Source organism: Notolepis coatsorum, assembly GCF_963971535.1.
Source record: "Notolepis coatsorum genome assembly, chromosome: 4".
Classification (NCBI taxonomy): Eukaryota; Metazoa; Chordata; class Actinopteri; order Aulopiformes; family Paralepididae; genus Notolepis; species Notolepis coatsorum.
Window position 1 is genome coordinate 207,627,413 of NC_140168.1, and position 23,563 is coordinate 207,650,975.

The window sequence follows — 23,563 nt, forward strand, 5'->3', positions numbered from 1 at the left end:
CCAATAATGTTGGCGTGGTCCTTTAACTTGCCGACTGCGTTCTAATAAGAAACTGTTTAGCCCTCAAATTCCATTAGCTTAGATCCATCAGCTTTCAGGCTTGAACGCCGCTGAAGTCAATTAAGTCTTTGACGAGGCCGTTTGTCCCAGCAGCGCTTCCCTCCCTGCCAACTGTAGTAGGCAAATTCAAGGGCATAGGTTTGGTGCCAACATCGGGGAGGGGGGGGGGGCACTTCAAGCAGGCGGTCCCGGTCATTTTAAGCAATAAACACTTAATTTCCTGCATTCTGGTGTAGTTGTATGCACCAATGCCTTTTCTGCATCAATTTATGGTAGACATTTCTTTATTTATGTAAAGGAAAATACATCATTCAGGTTCCCACTGACACAAACATAATGGAATTTAATTCACTGAGGCTCTCAGGCATTCATTAGCTATATTTCTTTGAGGGGGACAAATGTACCTCTTCTCAATATTGAGGGGGACATGACCCCTACAACCCCCCCCTAAACCTACACCTATGGGCAAACTGATAAGAGAGAGCAGTGGCGATACCAGAGAAAAATAAATGCAATTTTCTCAATGTTTTTAGGCAATTTGGAGAGCCGTGCTGGTGTCCTGATAGCAGAGTTCCCACAGACATTGCAAAATGAAATTCAATGACTTTTAAGTACTTTTCCAAGCACTATTTTCAAGGATGTCACTCAAAGGATACAATTCACTTTGAACCCTTTCACTGCCACACGACAGGTTAACCCTTTACTATCACACAACCGACGGCGATGCTCCATCATTAGCTCCGCATCCGTGGAGCTAATGATGCTAATGATGCAGCATCCCTGTCAGTTGTGTAATAGTAAAGGGCTAACCTTCTGTATTGTCACAGTGAAAGGGTTAACCAGCTGTCGTGTGGCAGTGAAAGGGTTAAATGCTGTTTTTTTTTTTAAGCATCTTCTTGGCCTGCTTGCCAGCTAGAGCATCACACGCAAAGAAATGAGGAAAAGCAGTTTGCTGTTTTCAAGGAATTCCAGGCCTGGACTTTTTTTGGTAAAGAATCAAGCACTTTAAGCACTTCAAGGACCATGTGCGAACCCTGAGATAGTGCTGGAATAACCTGATAGGGGAGCGCCAGTGGAGTTGCACATGCCTGCAGTGTTCTACACCTGATCCCATCTGTACCTGGACCGTGGGCATCGCCGTGGGTTAAACTGTCCCCAAAACATCATCTCTCGTGATCACGATATCAACAAGGCAGTGGCCTCTCTCTCTCTCTCTCTCTCGTGTCCATAGTAAAATCATAGCTGTCGAACCTGCAATAAAATCCATTGAGTTCATACACAACAGAGATACTACTATATCGAACAGTCACCGTTTATTTCAGTAAAAAAAAAAAAATTCAAAAAGGAGAAATGTTTTGAATCCAATATATTTACAGTATTAAACACGCATAAAAGAAAATGTTAACCAATCGGTGTTAAAACTGGTAAATCAAATTCCAACGATGAACTCATAGCAGCGGGCCACAGGGCCGCGCACAGGCATTTTGGGGGGCAAGGGCAAAAAAGAAAAGGGGGCACTCGCCCCACAGAGACACACACTAGTCCCACCCAGACACGGACACACCGCCATCCATAACATCACTACGGTCATAACACGGGACCCATTTAAATGATATCGAAACACTATTATTCCACGAATAAACCGCAGATTTAACAACAGCAGAGTACCTTTTCAATTGAAATGGTGCATTTAATTTCTTGTGGATACTACCATACAGTTCCCTCTTTATATTTGATAGAATTTCAATTAGAAATAAAATGAAAAATAATAATTAAATGCACTAGCCAAAACATTGGGCACCTTTTGACTCTGAAGGCACAAGGGCAGGGGCTCAAGCCCCCCTTAGGCCCTACCTGTGCACATGCCTGGGGCCACATATCATGCCTGGGGGTATCCGGTGCAAACAGATAAGAGGGCGCTCTGATTTAAAACATTTGTTTAACCCTTTCACTGCCACACTACAGAAGGTTAACCTTCTGTATTGTCGCAGTGAAAGGGTTAACCATTTGGTAGTGCGGTAGTGAAAAAGGGTTACATCTCTCTTCAAAACAAGTTTCTTTCAAATTCCCATCATTCCAAGATCCACACATATCGCTGTTGTCGAGTGAACATCGAGAACCATGTCAAATTTCAAAATCAAGCAAGTCACCGAAACTGGGAGTATTCTTTTTTTCTTCTTCTTCTTCTTCTTCTTCTTCTTCTTCTTCACCAGAGCAGTGATATTAACACTTTCCGTGCCGGAGCTCAGTGCCCCGGAACTTTCTTGAATGCCGCGACCCACTTCAATGTTAGCATTAAAAACGTCTAATCTATGTTTTAAATTATGGCTATGTGTCTAATCTGCCCGTCGCTTATCAATGACTCGTTTTCCAGTCAATATAGTCGAAGCGGATTGTTTTTTTATCGGTTCATTTTCGTTTTATAGCATTTTGAAAAGCCCTCGTTTTCAAGGAAAATATAAAGATTCCATGATAAAAGACATTTACTGGAATATTCTAGAATATACAACAACTGTAATTTTTCTGCCTATTTATGAATCGTTTTCAAATAAACGCTAGATTATCGATAGTATGTGTACGTATGCACGCTATAGAGGCGATCTGAAAAATCGATTCTCTTATTTCCTCATCAGCGATCGCGCACATACAGACACATCACACATAGGGCAAACGCTGAGATCTCAGCGAATACAACTCTGATTATCCCAAGACTGGTAAAATAGATTCCTTACCTCAGATCAGATGTTCTCCAAAAAGATCATTCCAATTCCTGATCGCCATTCCAAATATCGATCACGCTTATTGATTGAGTATTGGCTGCTAAATATATATTCCAGGCTGATTCCCGTCCCGCGATGACTTCCATGTTGATCAAACTTATTGCCAGCACAAGGAACCAGCTGGCTCCGCCCCTACATATCTACAGATCCCAGGTCAGTCTAAGCGACTGACCTGCAGTTACACAGGGATAGACGATAGGGGGCGCTTTTTTCCATTCTGAGCTCCTGTAGGGGCTGCTGTACCAACGGGAGACTCGGTTGATGAAATATGATTTCAGATCGCTAATAAAACAATAAAACGCTATTTGTCATCATCGGCACTCAGTGGGGGGGCTAATAAAACGAGATATGTCGTCCGTGGCACTGAAAGTGTTAATGGCCGATTGTTTCCATTCAGTTGGGCTGGAAACGGATGTGTTTATTAGCCTCCTTGGCCCGGGCCATGATGATCTTCTCTGCTTTGGCGATGAGCTGAAGGAGAAGAGGAACAGCATAAAGAGAGACGTTAAGACGGGAGGGCAGAGAAACCCAGAGGGATATTGTTTTGATAATGAAGGCCTGTATGGAAGATATTGTTTTGATAATGAAGGCCTGTATGGAAGATATTGTTTTGATAATGAAGGCCTGTATGGAAGATATTGTTTTGATAATGAAGGCCTGTATGGAAGATATTGTTTTGATAATGAACGCCTGTATGGAAGATATTGTTTTGATAATGAACGCCTGTATGGAAGATATTGTTTTGATAATGAACGCCTGTATGGAAGATATTGTTTTGATAATGAACACCTGTATGGAAGATATTGTTTTGATAATGAAGGCCTGTATGGAAGATATTGTTTTGATAATAAACACCTGTATGGAAGATAGTTTTGATAATGAATGCCTGTACGGGAGATACTGTTTTGATAATGACGTCTGTATGGAAGATACTGTTTTGATAATGACGTCTGTATGGGAGATATTGTTTTGATAATGAACGCCTGTATGGAAGATATTGTTTTGATAATGAACGTCTGTATGGAAGATATTGTTTTGATAATGAACGCCTGTATGGAAGATATTGTTTTGGGGGACGAGGAGACGCCCACCTTCTCTGTGCCCCGTTTCTTCTCTCTTGGACGGTTCAGTTTGCCTTGACGGTCCACCAAGATCTTCTGCCAGTACCTCTGCTCATGGTCGCCTGGAGGAAAAGAGAAGTTAGGAAGCATTCATGAGAGATTTTGATGACAATTATTCAAGTCATTCCATCTTTTCATCTCTGCCCCCAAGACAGTGGATGACGGGGGAAGGGAAGATGACTCGCAACTAGGGATGTCCGATATTATCGGCCGATATTGGCATTAAAATGTGATATCGGAAAATATCTGTATCGGTTTTAAAAAAAATAAAAGATTTTAATTTTTTTACATTTATTTAACCTTTATTTACCCAGGCAAGCAAGTAAGAACACATTTTTATTTTATTTGTCAAAGTATGCATAATGTTGTGTTAATTACACAACAAGAGATATGTAATGTTAATTACCTGAAATTATTCAGTTTGGGGGGGGGGGGGGGGGGGGGGCCTGCATATATCGGTATCGGTTGATATCGGTATCGGAAATTAAGAGTTGGACAATATCGGTATAGGTAAAAAAGCCAATATCGAACATCCCTACTCGCAACAACATGGTCTCAGGCCAGATTCAAACCTGCGACGTTGCGATTACACGGTATGCGATCTAGCGCGGTGAGCCACCAGGACACTACTGTCGATGTAAGGTCGTTGCCATACCGTTAAGGGTTCATTTGAAATGTCTCTAGTTCTAAGTTGTATCAACATCAAGTGATCAAGTGGTGTTGATACAAGATTCAAGATTGTTTATTGTCATGTGCACAGTTAAACAGACAGTTGTACAATGAAAATCTTATTTTGCTAGTCCGCCCATCACACAAAATCACACAATACTTAACAAAAAAAAATGTACAATTTAAATACAAGCGAGTGCTAAAAAATAAGGTAAATATATATATTTTTTAAAGGGTATAAGATATATACAAATCAACATAAATGGCATAGTCATACTCCCCTATTTAATAACAGTTCACTCCTTATTGCACAACAACCTATCAGATTCACCAAATGGGAAAAGAAGGGCATACATACATTGGGGGATTTTTTCAACAATCAGGGTTTTTGCAACTTTGAAGATATATATAACAAATTTAACCTCACCAAATCCACTTTTTATTTCTATCTACAATTAAGAGCAGCTTTATAGGCTCATGGAGTTCCTTTAAAGGTGCCGCTTGAACACCACAGATATCACAAATTATTTTATGGAAAGGAAACATCGAGAGGTCCTTCCTCTAGACTTAGTCTGGAGGAAGGATATACCAAACTTGGAAGTAGATTTTGATTGGGATGAAGTTTGGGCAAACGTTCGGCTTTCATCACGTAACCCGGATCATCAACAGATTAATCTTAATTTTATTCATAGGACTTACTTAACTCCTAGACGTTTGTTCCTAATGGGGCTTAAACAAGACTCTCGATGCTCCTTATGTTTAAACGGTGATATTGGTACATTTATGCATATGTATTGGGAATGCCCGCCGGCTAAGACATTCTGGGAAGAAGTAACCACGCAATTATCAGAATTTTTATCTCTGACCATACCTGTACTGCCTTCTGTATTGATGTTGAATGATGTTTCTCAGTTAGCAGCCTCTATACAGGTAAAGAGACACATTTTGTCCGGTCTTACGGCTGCTAAAAAGCTGATAGCATCACGCTGGATTCAACCGGATAAAATGTGCCGGAAGGTATGGGTTCTTACCTATCTCGATGTGATTTATCTAGAGATATCTACCGCAAGAATTTTAGGTGTTAGTGAAGCCAGCATAGCAATCTCTGGTTAGAGGTGGTGGAGCGGATAAAGGTTAGCATATGAATTTGTAATTCCTGGTGTTAAACGGAATAATGGATGGATTGTCCAAGAGGGGTCCTGAGGGGGGGGGGGGGGGGGAGAGCGAGCAAGAGCATAGGGATTGTATTTCATTTATTATGGGTAAATCTTTTAATTTACATTTATTTTGATTTAAGTACTGGACTGTCATTAATTTCATTATTGTGTCAATCATAGTCCTGTGATTTATTGTGGATTTCCATTGTTTATGTATTGGGTGTCTGGTTTTATGTAAAAAAAAAAAAAAAAAAGGAAAAATAAAAAAATGTTAAAAAAAAAGATATACCGTACTTTTCGGACTATAAGCCGCGGCTTTTCCCCCCATTTTTCGACCCTGCGGCTTATATAACGGTGCGGCTTATATGTGGACAAAAACCCGAAAATGTAAAAATCGAAATATCGAAATATTGCTTTTTTTACTGCATTGAAATGTTATTTATCTGTTCCCTTATATGCTCAACTTAATACAACTTGTAAATGAGTTAATTCTTGTTATTTGTCTGACAGTATTGTGTCCCAATGCTGGTGGGAAGACTACAAAAACGAGAAGCTGGGTGTGGTCTGTGCGAGTGCACTTAGTGAGGTGTTGAAACACACAAGAATAGCGAAATGTTAATAATAATAATAATAATTCAATTAAATAATTCATGACCCGAAGTCGCTGAAAGGAAGAAAGGAGACGACATCATAGAAGAATGAAAAGGAAACAAGAAAATAGATTGAAATGTAAATAAACAATGGATGAACCACTTTTTATTTATGTTTGTCCCCCTTTTATTTGTTTTTTGATTATTATGTCTTTACACTTATCATAACGTTATAAGTTATAGCAACTTAACTTGTGACAAATGCCAGTGTTATTACGCGTTCCATAAAACGCGAGTCGGGCCGGTTTGTCATTAAACAATATTAAATCACATTTAGAATGTCACGAATTTTATGAGCGAACGAATTTCGTTAGAGTATATTTATTGCAACCTAATGTCATCAGAAAGTAATTTAATCAACTACAGTTTAGTACTGTTTTCGCCTCGACAGTCGCCACTATGCTGCACCTCTGCATGTCATCTCGCCCCTGCACGCTCTGCCGTCAAGGCACACGAAGGGTTAACAGTGTGACTTAACCCTTCGTGTGCCTTAGTTGGCTTGACTGCAGCGGCGATTGGAAGCCTGTTCTCTGTGTTATAGAATATAGATCTTTATTGTCATTGTTACAGTTGTTACAACGAAATTTAAAATGCAGCCCTAGGTGCTAGTAAAAATATAAAAAGTCCTAAACACAGTATAATATAAAAACAGGAGTAAGGCATATAACATTAATATAAACAGGGGGGTGTAAAAGATAATTGCACTATCCCTTAATGTTGTGTGTGCGTGTGTGTGTGTGTGTGTGTGTGTGGGGGGGGGGGGGGGGGGTGCAAGGGAGACTGTTGTTTTTCATTGCTTCTCATTGTGACTCGTTGGTACAACACCGGCAGCGTGCAGCGCGACAATCAGAATAAGAAATACAGTTACAGTTACAGCTAACGGCCACTGGGGGACCTCCTAAATCTATCCTAAAAACGAAAGCGAAAGCTTACCGGAAGAGTGCAGGTACTGTAGCGCACACACGAGGAAAAGTGGAAAAGAAAAGTGGAACCGAGAGACAGAACGAGAGCAAGACGGTTTGTGCAGTTTTCATGCACAACTCCTCATTATGGAAAACAAACGTAGATATGCATATGATGCAGCTTTTAAGTTAAAGGCAGTCAATCTGGCAGTAAAAGAAGGAAATCGCGCTGCTGCACGTACCCTCGGCATCAATGAGTCAATGGTGAGACGTTGGGGACGCCAGCGGGAAGAACTGTCTCAATGCAAAAAGCCAAAAAAAGCGTTCAGAGGTAATAAAAGCAGATGGCCCGAACTTGAAGACTTTGTTGAAGATTGGGTGAACACACAGAGAGCAGGCGGCCGAGGTGTCTCCACTGTGCAGATCCGACTGAAGGCCAAAACAGTCGCCACCGAAATGAAAATTGAAAATTTTAGAGGTGGACCATCTTGGTGTTTCCGATTTATGAGACGAAAGGGACTGTCCATTAGGGTGCGGACGACTGTGTGTCAGCAACTCCCCCCCGACTACCAGGAAAAAATAACAAACTTCGGCGAATTCACACAAAGAAAAATAGAGGAATATTCCATCGGACCGGACCAGATCATAAATATGGATGAAGTGCCTTTGACGTTTGACCTGCCTCTCACTAGGACTGTTAACAAGAGAGGTGAATCGTCCATCACGTTGAGAACCACTGGCCACGAGAGAACGTATTTCACTTGTGTTCTTGGCTGCACAGCCTCTGGATTAAAGCTTCCGCCGATGGTGATTTTTAAACGGATTACAATGCCAAAAGAAAAGATCCCGAACGGCATCTCCTTTAAAGTCAACAAGAAGGGGTGGATGATGGAAAGCGTAATGAAGGAGTGGCTGAATGAGTGCTACGTCAAGCGCCCTGGCGGATTCTTTCGCCAAAAAAAAGCTTTGCTCGTTTTGGACAGCATGAGGGCCCATATCACAGAGTCTGTGAAAGCAGCCATCAAGAGCACAAACTCAATTCCAGCTGTGATTCCTGGGGGCACGACGAAGCATCTGCAGCCACTCGACATCAGTGTCAATCGTGCGTTCAAAGTGGCACTACGCGTTCAGTGGGAGGCGTGGATGACTAGCGGCGATAAATCATTCACCAACACGGGGCGCATGCGAAGAGCAACGTTCGCTCAAGTTTGCGAGTGGATCCTGACAGCGTGGAGGAGTGTCAAAACATCCACGATCACCAACGGGTTCCGAAAGGCTGGACTGCTGCGTGATGAAGAGGAGGACGCGGCCACAGCTGAGGCCCTTCAGAGGCTGTTCGATTCTGACAGTGACGAATAGGAGTTTGTTGGTTTTGGGAGCGACAACGAAGGAGCGAGGAGAGTGGCTGACGAAGCCACCCTGAGCCTGTTCGTTTCTGACACTGAAGATGATGACTTTGGTGGTTTTAGTACGCAGGAAGAAGAAGAAGATGAGGATGAATGACTTGACCTTTCTGGTTACACAGCAGCCGTGTACTGCACCTTAGCCTAAAAGATGAAGACGAGGATTTTTCTGGTAAGCTGATTACCGTCTATTTTAAGCAGCCGTGTTACTGCAACTTTATAAAAAACACACATTTAATTGGACATTGATATTGCCTCGTCAACTAAACTGTAAACTGGTTGCAATTCTTCCTCCTCCTCCTCCTCCTCGCAGTCCTCGCAGCCAGTCGTCCAATGAGCAGAGTTAAAATAGGCTATAGGCTTCTAAAACGTTTTAATATGCTAAACTTATTTTTCTATTTTTAAATTCAATTTTCTTTATTTCATTTGATTGTTCCCGACATAATGCTATATGCCCCGACCAGATCCTTGACTCCTTTGTGATACAGAATAATTAGAATAGTAAGTGGCTATCTTTTTTTTTTACCAGCTGTAATGCCTGTAGGCTTGAAAGTGTGTGTGTCTGAAACGCTATGTGATACTTTACAGTACAGTTTACACAGCACAGTACATGTTCTGTATACTATTGCACTAAATGGTAACACTTATTATGCAAATATGCAACTTGTTTGTTGAAATGTTAATACCGGGTACATGGGAGCTTCTCCTCCTCCTCGAAGTCCTCACAGCCAGTTGTCCAATGAGCAGAGTTAAAATAGGCTATAGGCTTCTAAAAAATGTTTTAATATGCTAAACTTATTTTTCTATTTTTAAATTCAATTTTCTTTATTTCATTTGATTGTTCCCGACATAATGCTATATGCCGACCAGATCCTTGACTCCTTTGTGATACAGAATAATTAGAATAGTAAGTGGCTATCTTTTTTTTTACCAGCTGTCAGTGCATGTGAGCGGATCGGAGCGTGAGCGGCGCGGGGCGCGGAGCGGGCTGTTTTGACGTGAGCGAGGAGTGGGTTTTAAAATGAGTCGGCGCGACGTCCGGAGCGAGAGTTCTCCTCCGCTCCAATCCACTCCAGGCCGCTCACAGTGGTTTAACACTGTTGATGTAATATATACATGCAGTACAATGCCAAAGCAACAGATGGCGATGTACAAACATGAAGGCCATTTTCAACCAATGAGAAGGGTTCAGGCTTCGTCACTGTAGAGACGCCCATATGGTAATTAAACATTAAAACACATGCGGCTTATAGTCCAGTGCGGCTTATATATGTACATATCATTAAATTGAGCTGCTGCGGCTTATAGTCAGGTGCGGCTTATAGTGCGAAAAGTACGGTATACAAGGCACAGTGAGTAACATTGACGTTATTGCACGTTCCGATTCAGTGTTTACAATATAAAATGGAGGTGACAATAGGTCACAGCAGCAGTTAGAAAGTGTCTTAGTGATTCAGAAAGTGTCTTTAGTGATACAAGCTCACATGTTGTCCTTCTGAAACACCACGAGAGCTTTCAGAAATGAGAGTGAAGAGTAAAACATCTCCTCTAACATCTAAAGGAATCAAGTCCAGATCTATTACGAAAGAAAGGAATACGACGATGGGTCTTGAAACTGTGCGGACTCAAGTCGTCTCACAACAATCACGACATCTCGTAACGATGATTATTGTGTCACAAATAATTGTCATGAATGATTTTATTCAAATCATAGTCCTTTTATGCCTTATTTTGTATTCTACTGCACTTTTCTTTCTTTTATTATTATTTTGTTTTTCTTTCTATCTGAACCCCTGCACTTATTTGTATTTGCACTTTTATATTTAGTATGTTTTGTTTATGTATTTTCTTCTTTGCTCTATGTTTTATCTGTGAAGCACTTCAGTACAGTCACAACTGTTGTAAATGTGCTATATAAATAAAAATGTATTGATTGATTTCTGTTGGTGTCCTTTCCTTTCTTTGCTTGTATTTTAAAAGCCGATGAGGACAAATCTAAAAATGTGAAAATAAAGCAACTATTGCGATCATACGAACGAACCGTTTGCATTTATTAACACGTCGTCCGTCTAAAAAAGTTGAGGAATTAAACAAAAGAGGACGAACCAGAGAGGACCTCCAGCGTCCAACCGTGTTCTCTGTGGAGCTCTGCGCTCGCGTCACACGCCACCTTGGCCTCCTCCGGGGTCTTGAAGCGGATGTGACCCTCGGCGTCCCCTTCCAGGAGGTCAATGTACTGCACCGGGGACACCTTGGTGAGGACGTCCTGAAACACACCACGACACACACAGGGTTAATGGGTACCGCTCACATTTGAACCGATACCGGTACCAGTTCCTGGAATTCGGTATCGGTGTACATAACTCTTTCTGTAATAACAAATTTTGCAAACAAATAAATCCTAATTTCTCAATTTCAACATTGTTATTTATTTAGAACATTGTTATTTATTGTTGTAACACACCACACAAAATAAATCGCATGATCATGTATTATGTTTTAAAAAGTTTAAATATCAACATTATCCCGCCATCCAAAGACCCAAGAGACGGGACAGTATGTAATATATATATTTGTGGAAAGGCTCCCTCTTGTCTAGTAATATTACACTCTTATACTAAATATGTAAAAGTTAAAAAAAATTATAAAATTGGTACCGATTCATCTAGCGTGAATCGGTACTCGGTAGTACCGATATAATTGGGTCGGTACCATTAAAAGTACAAGAGTTCGGTACCCAACCCCAGACACACAGGAACGGACAGAAAGACGGCATCATGCGATCGGTCTCTACCGTCTGTGTTGCTTCTTTGGCTTTAGGTCCAGTAACAACACATTACAGATCCCTGCCGGGCTTTAGGTCCAGTAACAACACATTACAGATCCCTGCCGGGCTTTAGGTCCAGTAACAACACATTACAGATCCCTGCCGGGCTTTAGGTCCAGTAACAACACATTACAGATCCCTGCCGGGCTTTAGGTCCAGTAACAACACATTACAGATCCCTGCCGGGCTTTAGGTCCAGTAACAACACACTACAGATCCCTGCCGGGCTTTAGGTCCAGTAACAACACATTACAGATCCCTGCCGGGCTTTAGGTCCAGTAACAACACATTACAGATCCCTGCCGGGCTTTAGGTCCAGTAACAACACATTACAGATCCCTGCCGGGCTTTAGGTCCAGTAACAACACATTACAGATCCCTGCCGGGCTTTAGGTCCAGTAACAACACATTACAGATCCCTGCCGGGCTTTAGGTCCAGTAACAACACATTACAGATCCCTGCCGGGCTTTAGGTCCAGTAACAACACATTACAGATCCCTGCCGGGCTTTAGGTCCAGTAACAACACATTACAGATCCCTGCCGGGCTTTAGGTCCAGTAACAACACATTACAGATCCCTGCCGGGCTTTAGGTCCAGTAACAACACATTACAGATCCCTGCCGGGCTTTAGGTCCAGTAACAACACATTACAGATCCCTGCCGGGCTTTAGGTCCAGTAACAACACATTACAGATCCCTGCCGGGCTTTAGGTCCAGTAACAACACATTACAGATCCCTGCTGGGCGCAGCGGAGCCCCTTAAATAATTAACCAGTAGAACAAACAGAAGAGCTTGTTTTACACGGCTGTGTTTTTACTTCCTTCCTTCCCGTCTTCATGTCTTTGAACATTTACACATCTCGCAAATAAACATTGTTTTAAATAGTGACCCAATTCTAAAAAGAATACATAAATTAATTAATTAATAGCCTTTGGTGGATATAATTAATTTAACATTTAAACTTTCAAACCTAAGCAAGCACATACACTTTCTTAAAAAAATAAATATATATATATATTATATATAATTTAAACTAACGCCTAAAACTGCTTACTTTTCCTTGCCTGAGGTCGACTGAATGTAAAATACGGTCACAATATAGTCACACATGAATATAAATGATTGCCAACACAATCATGGTTTATAGGAAGGCCTCGGGAGGTGTAGCATACTTTGATGAACTTCCTCCCTGGGAGAGGCTTGGTGTGTGTGATCTTCAGGATGACCCCGCTGGTGAACTGAGGGCCCTGGGTGATCTCCCTCGCGCTCGCCCTCTTGTTCTGTTCCGCTGCTCGGGAGAACAAGAAACAAAGTATGACTGGATGACACAGAGCTCCCATTAAAAGGAGCAATGATTTAGAGAACTTACGAAATATTTTCAAATCCTTAAAACTGAATTCGACGCTGTTCCCAATCAGAACACATCAGGATGCCTCCAAAGCCACGCCCCGCCAGGTAGCTAGCAGGCAGCTATGTGTTAGCGGCAGGTAGCTAACAGCGGCAGATAGCTATTAGGCTTGGGCGGTATCATTTTTTTCATACCGTCATACCTTGCTGACATAATACCCCGGTATACGGTATATGACGGTATGACTTTCATTTATCAGCGGGGTGGGGGGGAGCTAACAATATACTCGTTATCACCATACACAACGCTTATATTGAAACACGTTGACATTAGGGCCGTTCTTTCAACCTAAAAGTGCACTTTCTTCAACCTCGAACCTAAATTCCTTAGCAACCCGTGTTACCAAGTAAACAAATTACAGAACGGTAGCCAGTTAGCAGGTATCAACGTTAGCTCCCGGAACGGTAGCCAGTTAGTTAGCACCATCCAGGTATCAACGTTAGCTCCCGGAACGGTAGCCAGTTAGTTAGCAGCACCATCCAGGTATCAACGTTAGCTCTCGAAACGGTAGCCAGTTAGTTAGCACCATCCAGGTATCAACGTTAGCTCCCGGAACGGTAGCCAGTTAGTTAGCACCATCCAGGTATCAACGTTAGCTCCCGGAACGGTAGCCAGTTAGTTAGCACCAACCAGGTATCAACGTTAGCTCCCAGAACGGTAGCCAGTTAGCCCGCACCATCCAGGTATCAACGTTAGCTCCCAGAACGGTAGCCAGTTAGCCCGCACCATCCAGGTATCAACGTTAGCTCCCAGAACGGTAGCCAGTTAGCCCGCACCATCCAGGTATCAACGTTAGCTCCCAGAACGGTAGCCAGTTAGCTCGCACCATCCAGGTATCAACGTTAGCTTAGGGCTGGGCGATAAAACGATAACGATAATTATCGCGATAAATTATTTCCTCGAAATAAACATGAAACGTGGTTGCAAATTTTCGATATATCGATTTTCCAAGCTTGGATATCAGCACACGTACTAACAACCAATCAGGAATAGAGCTAGGTTACGTGATGACGCGTTTACGCACCACAGCTCCAGATGTGCTACTGTTTTGGTTTCGATTTCCGAGGAGATTAGTTTAGCAACTTTAGTTAGGAAAATGCATGAAAATTCCAGTGAAGGAGATGGCGACAGCGAAGGAGATGACAACCCTACGCCTACGGCCACCGCAAGCCTTAGCGCCTCAAATGTAGAGGAAATTGTTAATAAGAAAGGTGTTTCGACGTCGGCAGTATGGACACATTTTGGCTTTTTAAAGTCGGACAAAAATCAGAGCAGCGTTCGCTGCAAACTGTGTCGACGACCGGTGCTAACAAAAACGGGGAACACAACAAACATGTTCTATCACCTAAAAGTTTATCACTCATTAGAATACACTGAATGCAAACGCATTCAAATTAATAAAGGGAAGAAGATGATTAATTAAACAATGTTTAGATACAGTACTGAATTCTGCCATCGGGACACATGCTATTTGAAATATTATTATAGAATATAGAATACCATAGGCCTATAAATGGCCTTATAGCCAACTAAATTTGGATGCAGCAAGAACCATCCGTGAATGAAATCTACACAGTTCCATTCTTATAATGCATATGATCCAGTGGCGATAGGTTGCCCCCTGGTGGAATATAATAATCTATGCACTGGGCCCGGGGCGGTTACTGCATTAGAAGAAGGTGCGCGGACTGATGACGACATCAACTCGAGACGAGACATTCAGTAGGGATGCCCCGATTGATCGGCCACCGATTGTTATCGACCGATAATCAGTATAAATATGCGATCGGTGTTCGGTGATAATGCTTTAAAAAATTTAAAAAATATATATAAAATAATAACAAAAAAAATTAATCAAAAACGATCGGATCGGTATCGGCCGATATGGCTCAAGACGATCGGTGATCGGTATCGGTGGCAAAAAACGTGATCGGGGCATCCCTAACATTCAGTTGTTTTGGCAGTCGGAAATCACCCATAATCACAAGAAACATTCATTCAGACAGTACAGTTGGATCTAACAAAATGGATTTATATGGACACATTCATGGAGAATTCAAGCCGGGACCACAAAGCTTCTCAAAGGGTTGGCTCGACACGCGACGGCTCTCCAACTCGTCTCGTAGTGACGTCTTCGTTCTACCGCAGCAAAAAAAGTGAGTCTATCTATTAATAGCCCGCCGGTGCCGGGCATAAGAAGTTAATAACTTGACAGAAATAATTATTTCATGTATATCGACGATAATTATCGATATCGAGTGATATGAAAATTATTTTATTATTTTATCGCGATAACGTTTTTGGCCATATCGCCCAGCCCTACGTTAGCTCTCAGAACGGTAGCCAGTTAGCCTGCACCATCCAGGTATCAACGTTAGCTCCCAGAACGGTAACCAGTTAGCCCGGACCATCCAGGTATCAACATTAGCTCCCAGAACGATAGCCACGTAACCCTCTGCTGGCGCGTGCTGTGCACTACAATCAACTCCGTGTCAGTGTAATAGCAGTCTGTGACGTCACGGTATTGAGAATCATACCGGCGGGATCTTGAAATATCCTGGTATACTGTAATACCGTCATACCGCCCAAGCCTAATAGCTATGTGTTAGCGGCAGGTAGCTATGTATTAGCGGAAGGTAGCCATGGGTTAGCAGCAGGTAGCTATGTGTTAGCGGCAGGTAGCTATGCGTTAGCGGCAGGTAGCTATGCGTTAGCGGCAGGTAGCTATGTATTAGCGGCAGGTAGCTATGTGTTAGTGGCAGGTAGCTATGTGTTAGCGGCAGGTAGCTATGTGTTAGCAGCAGGTAGCTATGTGTTAGCGGCAGTTAGCTATCAAGTCATGTCAAGAGTTTTATTTGTCACAGCATACAAGTATACAATGAAATGCGGGTGGTCTTGCCCGCAACGATGTGCAATACAGTAGTAACAACATATAGTAAAAACAAACATAATAGCTAAAAGTGTGCACAATCGTCGCTGAGCGAAACCATAGGCGACTGACCGGGGTCGCGCCATAGTAAATGTGTTAGCGGCAGGTAGCCATGTGTTAGCGGCAGGTAGCTATGTGTTAGCGGCAGGCAGCTATGTGTTAGCAGCAGGTAGCTTATGTGTTAGTTTCAATAAAATGTCATACGTATTTCACAGCCATACTGGCAAAAAAGTATGAAAGAAAATTACTATGAGAGAGGTTATTCCATATGAATTGTTGGGGGGGGGGGGGGGGGGACTGATTATTATTACAATAGTAAGCTATTAACACTTTGAGTGCCAGCAGGGGGCGCATGATTTAGCGCTTGAGTGCCAGCGCTCCATTCAATGAGAGGGCGAGCACATTTGCGAACGCATAAACTATATCTTAAATTATGGCTATGTGTCATAATACGCCCGCCGCTTATCAATGACTTGCTTGCAGTCAACATTGTCGAAACGGATTGTTTTTTCATCAGTACATTTTCGTTTTATACCATTTTGAAAAACACTAGTTTTTGGAAAAGTCCAGAAAAGAAAAGTGATTCTGCAGGAATCGCCCTTTACTGGAATACACAAAAAACGTTGTAATTTTTCGGCCTATTTATGAATCGTTTTCAAATAAACGCTAGATTATCGATAGTACATGTGTACTTATGCACGCTAGAGAAGCGGGCTGAAAAATCTATTATCTTATTTCCTGATCAGCACACACACACATATGGGACACGTTGATATATATGTGAAAAAACATCTGATTAACCCAAGACTGGTAAAATAGATTCCTTACCTCAGATCAGATGTTCTCCAAAAAGATTATTCCAATTCCTGATCGCCATTCCAAATATCGATCGCATTTATTGATCCAACGCTGGGTGCTTGAAACACATATTCCACGCTGTTCTGAGGGACCACAAAGACTGCAATCGGCTCGGATTACATGCCTGACAAGTAAAATGTGGATTACGGATTTTCTTTTCCCATTGCGTTTTTATTCAGTCCAATCCAAAGGGTGCATTACCATCCGGGAGACGATAGGGGGCGGTATTTTCCCTGTTCGAGCTCAGAGAGAGTCCCAGTGGTAACATGAGGCTAGATTGATGAAAAATGAATGGAAATCGCTAATAAAAAATATAACGATTAATAACGAGATTTCTCGTCGTTGGCACTGAACGGTTGGCATGAAATAACGAGAATTCTCGTCGTTGGCACTCAAAGTGTTAACATACTGCTTAGTTGCAGCCCTGACATTTCCCTCCCCTCAAACACATTTAAACAAGATACAGACAAGTTAGAGTCTTATATTTAAGACACTTTTTTTTTTTTTTTTTTGGTCTTTTCCCCCCTCCATTTTTCCTCCGATTTTCTCCCATCCCAATGTTAGTCGTATGCCAATTCCCAGTCCCTTCCTGGTCGCTGCGCACTTACCCCCCACAGTCAGATCATCTGGGAGAGTGGAGGCTACCACGTGCTTCCTCAGACACACGTCCAGCCAATAACCGCTTCTTTTCACCTGGCAGCGCGGATTCTCATCGAGAGGGCGTAGCGTGTGGGAGGACCACACTATCCCCCTCAGGTCCTATCCGCGCTTAGCAGGCGCCCCGACCGAACTGTAGGAGTCGCTGTTTACAACGACCCGGACCCACCCGCCAGCTTCTCCCACCCTCTGATACAGCCAATTGTATTAGTGTGAACGGCCAGCCAAGCTGGTGACAACCCCGGAGCTGTGAGCTGGATTCGAACAGGCGAATCCAGTTCACAGCTCCGGGGTTGGTGACGAACGCAATCTCCGCTCGGCCACCTAACCGCCCCTATTTAAGACACTTTTAAGGCCTTGGATTCTCACCGGAGTTCTCACGCTGGACACCGTTGTCCGTCTCTGTCTTCAGTCCTCCCTCGTCACCCCTGCGTCCCATCGTCTCCATCTTCAGTCCTCCCTCGTCACCCCTGCGTCCCATCGTCTCCGTCCCCAGTCGTCTCTTGTCTCCCATGCGTCCCGTCGTGTTGATCATCTTCTTCAGAGACGACATGCTCCGCTTCTGCAGCGTCAGATACTCCGTTTTCAACAGGAGCCACTCCTTCCTGTAGGGACAGAGAGAAGATAAGAGATCGAGACGACATCACACCTCGTTCATCCAGAGACGTCTGCCAGTGTGGATTTTTGTGCGTGTGCTTATTAGGGTCGAGCACAAGTCATGTTTCCCCGCGTGAATTAATGTAAAGTACTCACGTGAATTACTCAAGTATTGCTCGGGTAATTGTAAATGGTACATTTATATAGCAGCCTTTATCCAAAGCGCTTTACAATTTTGTTCTTCACATTCACACACCGACGGTGGAGGGCGACCATGCAAGGTGCCAACCTGCTCATCGGGAGCAGTTATGGGTTACTGTAAGTGTCTTGCTCAAGGCCGCTTCGACACACTGCCGGGAGGAATCGAAACGGGAACCTTCCAGCTAGTGATGCACCGATGTGAAAATTGTGGCCAATCCCGATAACCGATATTAATATTGCTGTTCTGGCCGATACCGATATTTACCGATGTCGATATCTCTGTAGAAAAACACTTTATGATAATCAAATAAAGAGCTATTTTCCAAAACGCATTTTCTTTTTAATTTTGTAACTTATTTTCAGAAATTAGTGATATTTGAAAACTATTTAAGGCCAAAACATGTAAAAAAATCTCAAATCTCAAATCGATGTGTTAAAAAAAGAGATTAACGCCATTTTAAGACAAGAATCTGAATTTCTAATACGTAAGACAACATTATTACTTTCATGGTTCTAAACCAAGTCACCTACTAGCTATGCAGATACAAGCCAACGCAAAATTTGCAGATATCCCTACCATTAAGGCCCAGCAAGGACTGGTTACAGACCCCAATAAAATCAACGAGACATTCAAAAAGTTTTACTCCAACTTGTACAAATCAGAAATGGCCTTCGATCAAAACAAAATGGATATATATCTTAATAAAATTAACCTACCTAAACTATCAGAGGAAGACGCTAAACAAATAGTATCAATAGTTAAGATGAATGTCTTACCTAGAATCAACTTCATTAGCTCAATGTTACCGCTACCCCCTCCTGATGGTTACTGGAAAAAATTACACTCCACCGCCTATAAATTTGTTTGGAATAATAAACCTCCAAGAATAAAAAGATTCACTGCACAGAGAAACAAAGCCGACGGTGGATTAGCATTCCCAGACTTTTACCACTATTTTAAAGCATACTCTTTAAGACCACTGACAACCTGGTTTGACTCCCAAGCATCAGTATCCTGGAGAAACTTAGAAGAAAAGATAGTAGCACCACATACACAACAAACTATCAATTAAGCAATGCAAAGTGAAATTTGGCCCTCTTATTACACATGTGATTCGGTTATGGCGAGAAACACAAAAAAAATATACTAACCAACATAATTGGCATAGCCATACTCCCCTATTCAATAACAATGAACTCCTTATTGGGAAACGACCTATCAGATACCCCAAATGGGAAAAGCAGGGCATACATACATTGGGAGATGTTTTCAACAAACAGGGTTTTTGTAGCTATCATGATATACATAAAAAGAATTACCTCACCAGTTCCACATATTATTTCTACGCACAGTTATTAAAATGTTTGAAGGCTCATGGAGTCCCATTAAAAATACCAATTGAGCATCACAGATATCACAAATTCTTCTATGAAAGAGAGACATCGAGAGGATTCGTATCTGATTTTTATCATCACTTACTAACGTCTTCGTATGAAATCCTTCCCCTAGACTTAGTATGGAGGAGGGATATACCAGATTTGGAAGTAGATTTTGATTGGCAAGAAGTCTGGGCAAACGTTCGAATTGCATCACGCAACCCGGATCATCAACAAATTAATCTTAATTATATTCACAGGACATACCTGACTCCTATAAGATTGAACAGAATGGGACTTAGACAAGATTCTATATGTTCTTTATGTACAAATGGTGATGAAGGTACATTTATGCATATGTATTGGGATTGCCCACCTGTTAAGAAATTCTGGGAAGAAGTGACCCTGAAATGATCAGAATTCTTACTTCTGAATATACCTGTACATCCCTCTGTATTGCTGTTGAATGATGTCTTTCAGTATACAGCCCCTATACAGCTAAAGAGACTAGTTTTATCCGGTCTTACAGCTGCTAAAAAGCTGATAGCTTCACGATGGATTCAACCGGAAAAAATGTGCCGGAAGGTATGGATTCTTACCTATCTCGATGTGATTTATCTAGAGATATCTACAGCAAGAATTTTAGGTATAAGTGAAACTAACATTGCAATTTGGTTAGAAGTGGTGGAGAGAATAAAAGCTAGCATATGAATTGTAGTTCCTGGTTAGAAACGAATGAAAATGGATGGATTATCCAAGTGGGGGTCCGGGGGGGTAGAGCGAGCAAGAGCATATGTACCGGTATGTATTGTATTGGACTGCAAGTATTAGGTATATATATCCCGTAAACTACATTTATATCGATTTGAAATGTATAATGCTGTGATTTACTTAGGATATTTACTGTTAATGCTTGTGTGTCTAAATTTATGTTATGTTTAAAAAAATAAAATAAAAATAAAAAAAGTAAAAGATGTTTTTTTTTTTTTTTAATATATATATCTGCCCTAACTTGATATCGGACCGCTACCGATGTGTAAAAAAACGGCCATATCGGCGGCTGATATATCGTGCATCACTACTTCCAACTGTACCTCCTGAGCCACTGTCACCACGTAATTGTTTAGGGAAATAAATTTTTTTCTTAAAACGCATGACAGTAGCAATAACGATATATTGCGATTAACACAACACAAGGATTCAATGTCCCACTCAATAACTGTCAAACTAAAGGCATGTGTGCAAATTTCGCAAAACTGTTCAGAGCTATGACAAGCAGCAACAGGAGGCAAAAAAAAAGGCCATTCTTACTTGGCGAGAACACGGAGTGGAATGACCTCCTCCCCGACCTTCAGCTTCTCCTTGTGTTTCTTCTTCCTCTTCCTCTTGGCTTTCAGCAGAGAGTCCATCTTCTCTTCCTCATCCTCCTCCTCCTCTCTCTCTGTGTCACGCTCTATAGGGAGATTCAGGGGCGGAGGTTTGATTTGAGCTTTGGTAGGGATACTTAATATGAAGAAATCTTTAGAGATTGAATTTATGACGTGACGTCATTTGCGGTCCGCCGATGAACCGCTCGGGCTAAAGAGGTTAACCTCTTAAGCCCGAGTGGTCCGGTACCGGACCGACAATAAATCCATCTCTACAGAATGTATGAATTAATGTTGCGTCTTTTCCCCAAATGTAGCCAGGAGTAAAGACCCTAACCCTGTCAAAATAGCAGTCAACGTGTATATTTTCAGCACTACGTTTGTTTACCACTAAAAGTGTTTAGTCGGAAAAAGGCGAGGTTTGACGCAAGGAAATTACCGTGAGGAAATTACTGCCATTTTGTTTGTAGTCCTATGAGGAGAGGAGACCCAGGACTATCGATGAGCTTTCGAATTTCAAAAAAACTACACTTCCTAGATTACGCCATCCCCTGTCAATCATCTGCTTCTAGATTGACTTTTTTATTTCTCTTATTTTTCGGGATCATATCCCACAAACCTGAACGTTATTGCCATAAAACAGAACGCAGTTAGTTTTTCTAATTTTCTGTGAACGTCTAGCAAAAAACGGCGTTGCAATCCGACGAGAAATGGTGAATAAATTTACATTATAAAAAAGTAGCTGTACTTACAGTAGATTTCATTCACGGTTTGTGAATCACGCCTGGCGATACTAAATCCAGATTGAACTCTGCCATTGGAAAGGGGAGATTTGGCCCGATCCATAGATGTACGACTTGGCCATAATAAGGTAATTTATATGCCTGAATTCTATATTCTATAATCATATTTCAAATTGCATGTGTCGGGATGGCAGAATTCACTACCGTCTCTACAAAATCTCCTGTTTAATCATCTGCCCGTTATTCATTTGCTTAGATTTTTTGTACACATGATCTCAAGAAGGTGCTGAATGATTTCATGTCTGGTCATTTTTAGCACGGTGTTATTCACCGTCAAAAGAAAATTAATATTCTCCTTTGGTTCATTACAATTTACTCAAGCCTAGTAGTGTTGTTAAAAATATCGAAGTATCGATACATATCGATACTGAATATTTAAAATGGTTTCGATACTCATTTCCCGAAATACCGATACTTTCTGCAGTATCGGTACCAGCTGGCGAGTGTTCTACCTCAAGTTGTTGACGCGCTGTTCAGAGCACGCTTGCCCCTCCGCCTCCTCCGAGTCCAGCCCTCCCCCTCACAGAGTCACAGAGCCGTCTTCAGTTTGTAAACAAACATTTTAGCTGAAGATGGCAAATGCAGAGCCTCCGCAACTTGTGCTTGTGGATAAAGAAAACAGCAGAAGTGCTGTTTGGAGGTACTTCGGGTTTGAAGTAAACAACGAAGGACAAGCTAAAGATGCACCAATGCTATTTGCAAGCGGTGTTACAGAGCAGTGCCAACGTGGATCTCCATAAAGAAATGAAAGAGGTTCGTGACAGCTGCCCTTTCAACGTCACTGTGACTGAAGCATTAAACCATTAACTCTAGTTTAATACATGATACGTTGTCTACTGATGGCGCATAATATCAACAGCTGATTCGTTGTTAGTAACGTTACAGCTTTCAGCTAACGTTAGCTACTGCTAGCCGTTAGCTCCGTTAGCTTAGCTTAGCTGGCCACATTTATAATTACTGCATGGAAACGGAGTAACGTTAACGTTTAAACGTTATGTCGAGGTCATACAATACTACAGTCGGCATAAGGTTAACGTTACCCCGTTTCCATGAAGTGTTTAAATAGCAGCAATCTTGTTGAAAATGTAACGTTACTCTAAATGCTCCGAGCATAGTCTCTCTCTCTCTCTCTCTCTCTCTCTTTTTAAATAAAAATCGAAACTGTTACTAACTGTAATACAAACAGTTCAGTTTGTCAGGTACATGCAACACAGATTACAGTGTTTACATCCGTCTGCTTAAGAAAATACCATGTTCTGCATCTGCAATTAAAATGATTGAAGTGAGATGAACAGTTATTTTTAAATGTGTGATCTAAAGATAAACAAAGGGTTTTAAAAGTGTTATATTTATCTTCTCTTATAGTACCAGAGAGAAGCTGAGGAGAATCAACCAGCAACAAAAGCTAAATGTTAAAAAATAATTATATATATATATATATATATATATATATATATATATATTAGAGCTGGGCCGTTAACGGCGTTAACGTGCTGCGTTATCGCGAGACTAGTGTCGCGCGATAATATAATTGACGCCGTTAATCTTTTTCTCAACGTTGGGTCTGTATTGTCCTTAAATACTTGCCGTAGTTCCCAGCTGTGGTACCAGGAAGTGATTGCACTACCGGAGCTGTAGTCAGAATAATGTGTTAAACTAAAGTAGTGGTCCGGTAATCATTGTTATACAGGTGAGGTTAAGAAGTCCTCAGGATATAACACAATTCGGCGATGAGGACGTCTGAATCTGCGCAATGCAAGAAAAAAGAAGTCCGTTGCAAGCCTTGTTTACATT

The 23,563-nt window shown here is 41.8% G+C and overlaps 1 protein-coding gene across 1 annotated transcript in view; it reads right to left on the bottom strand.

Annotated features, from left to right (window-relative positions):
- Nucleotides 1–487: 487 nt before the first annotated feature.
- larp7 (La ribonucleoprotein 7, transcriptional regulator) overlaps nt 488–23,563 on the bottom strand; it is a 52,377-nt gene continuing 29,301 nt past the window's right edge. The window contains exons 8-13 of the mRNA XM_084312202.1: nt 20,911–21,052; nt 17,794–18,029; nt 12,745–12,860; nt 10,849–11,008; nt 3,932–4,023; nt 488–3,311 (exon numbers count right to left, since the gene is read on the bottom strand). Of these exons, the coding sequence (XP_084168328.1) occupies nt 3,234–3,311; nt 3,932–4,023; nt 10,849–11,008; nt 12,745–12,860; nt 17,794–18,029; nt 20,911–21,052 (824 nt within the window). The 3' untranslated portion in view covers nt 488–3,233. The remainder of the gene's footprint in view (nt 3,312–3,931; nt 4,024–10,848; nt 11,009–12,744; nt 12,861–17,793; nt 18,030–20,910; nt 21,053–23,563) is intronic.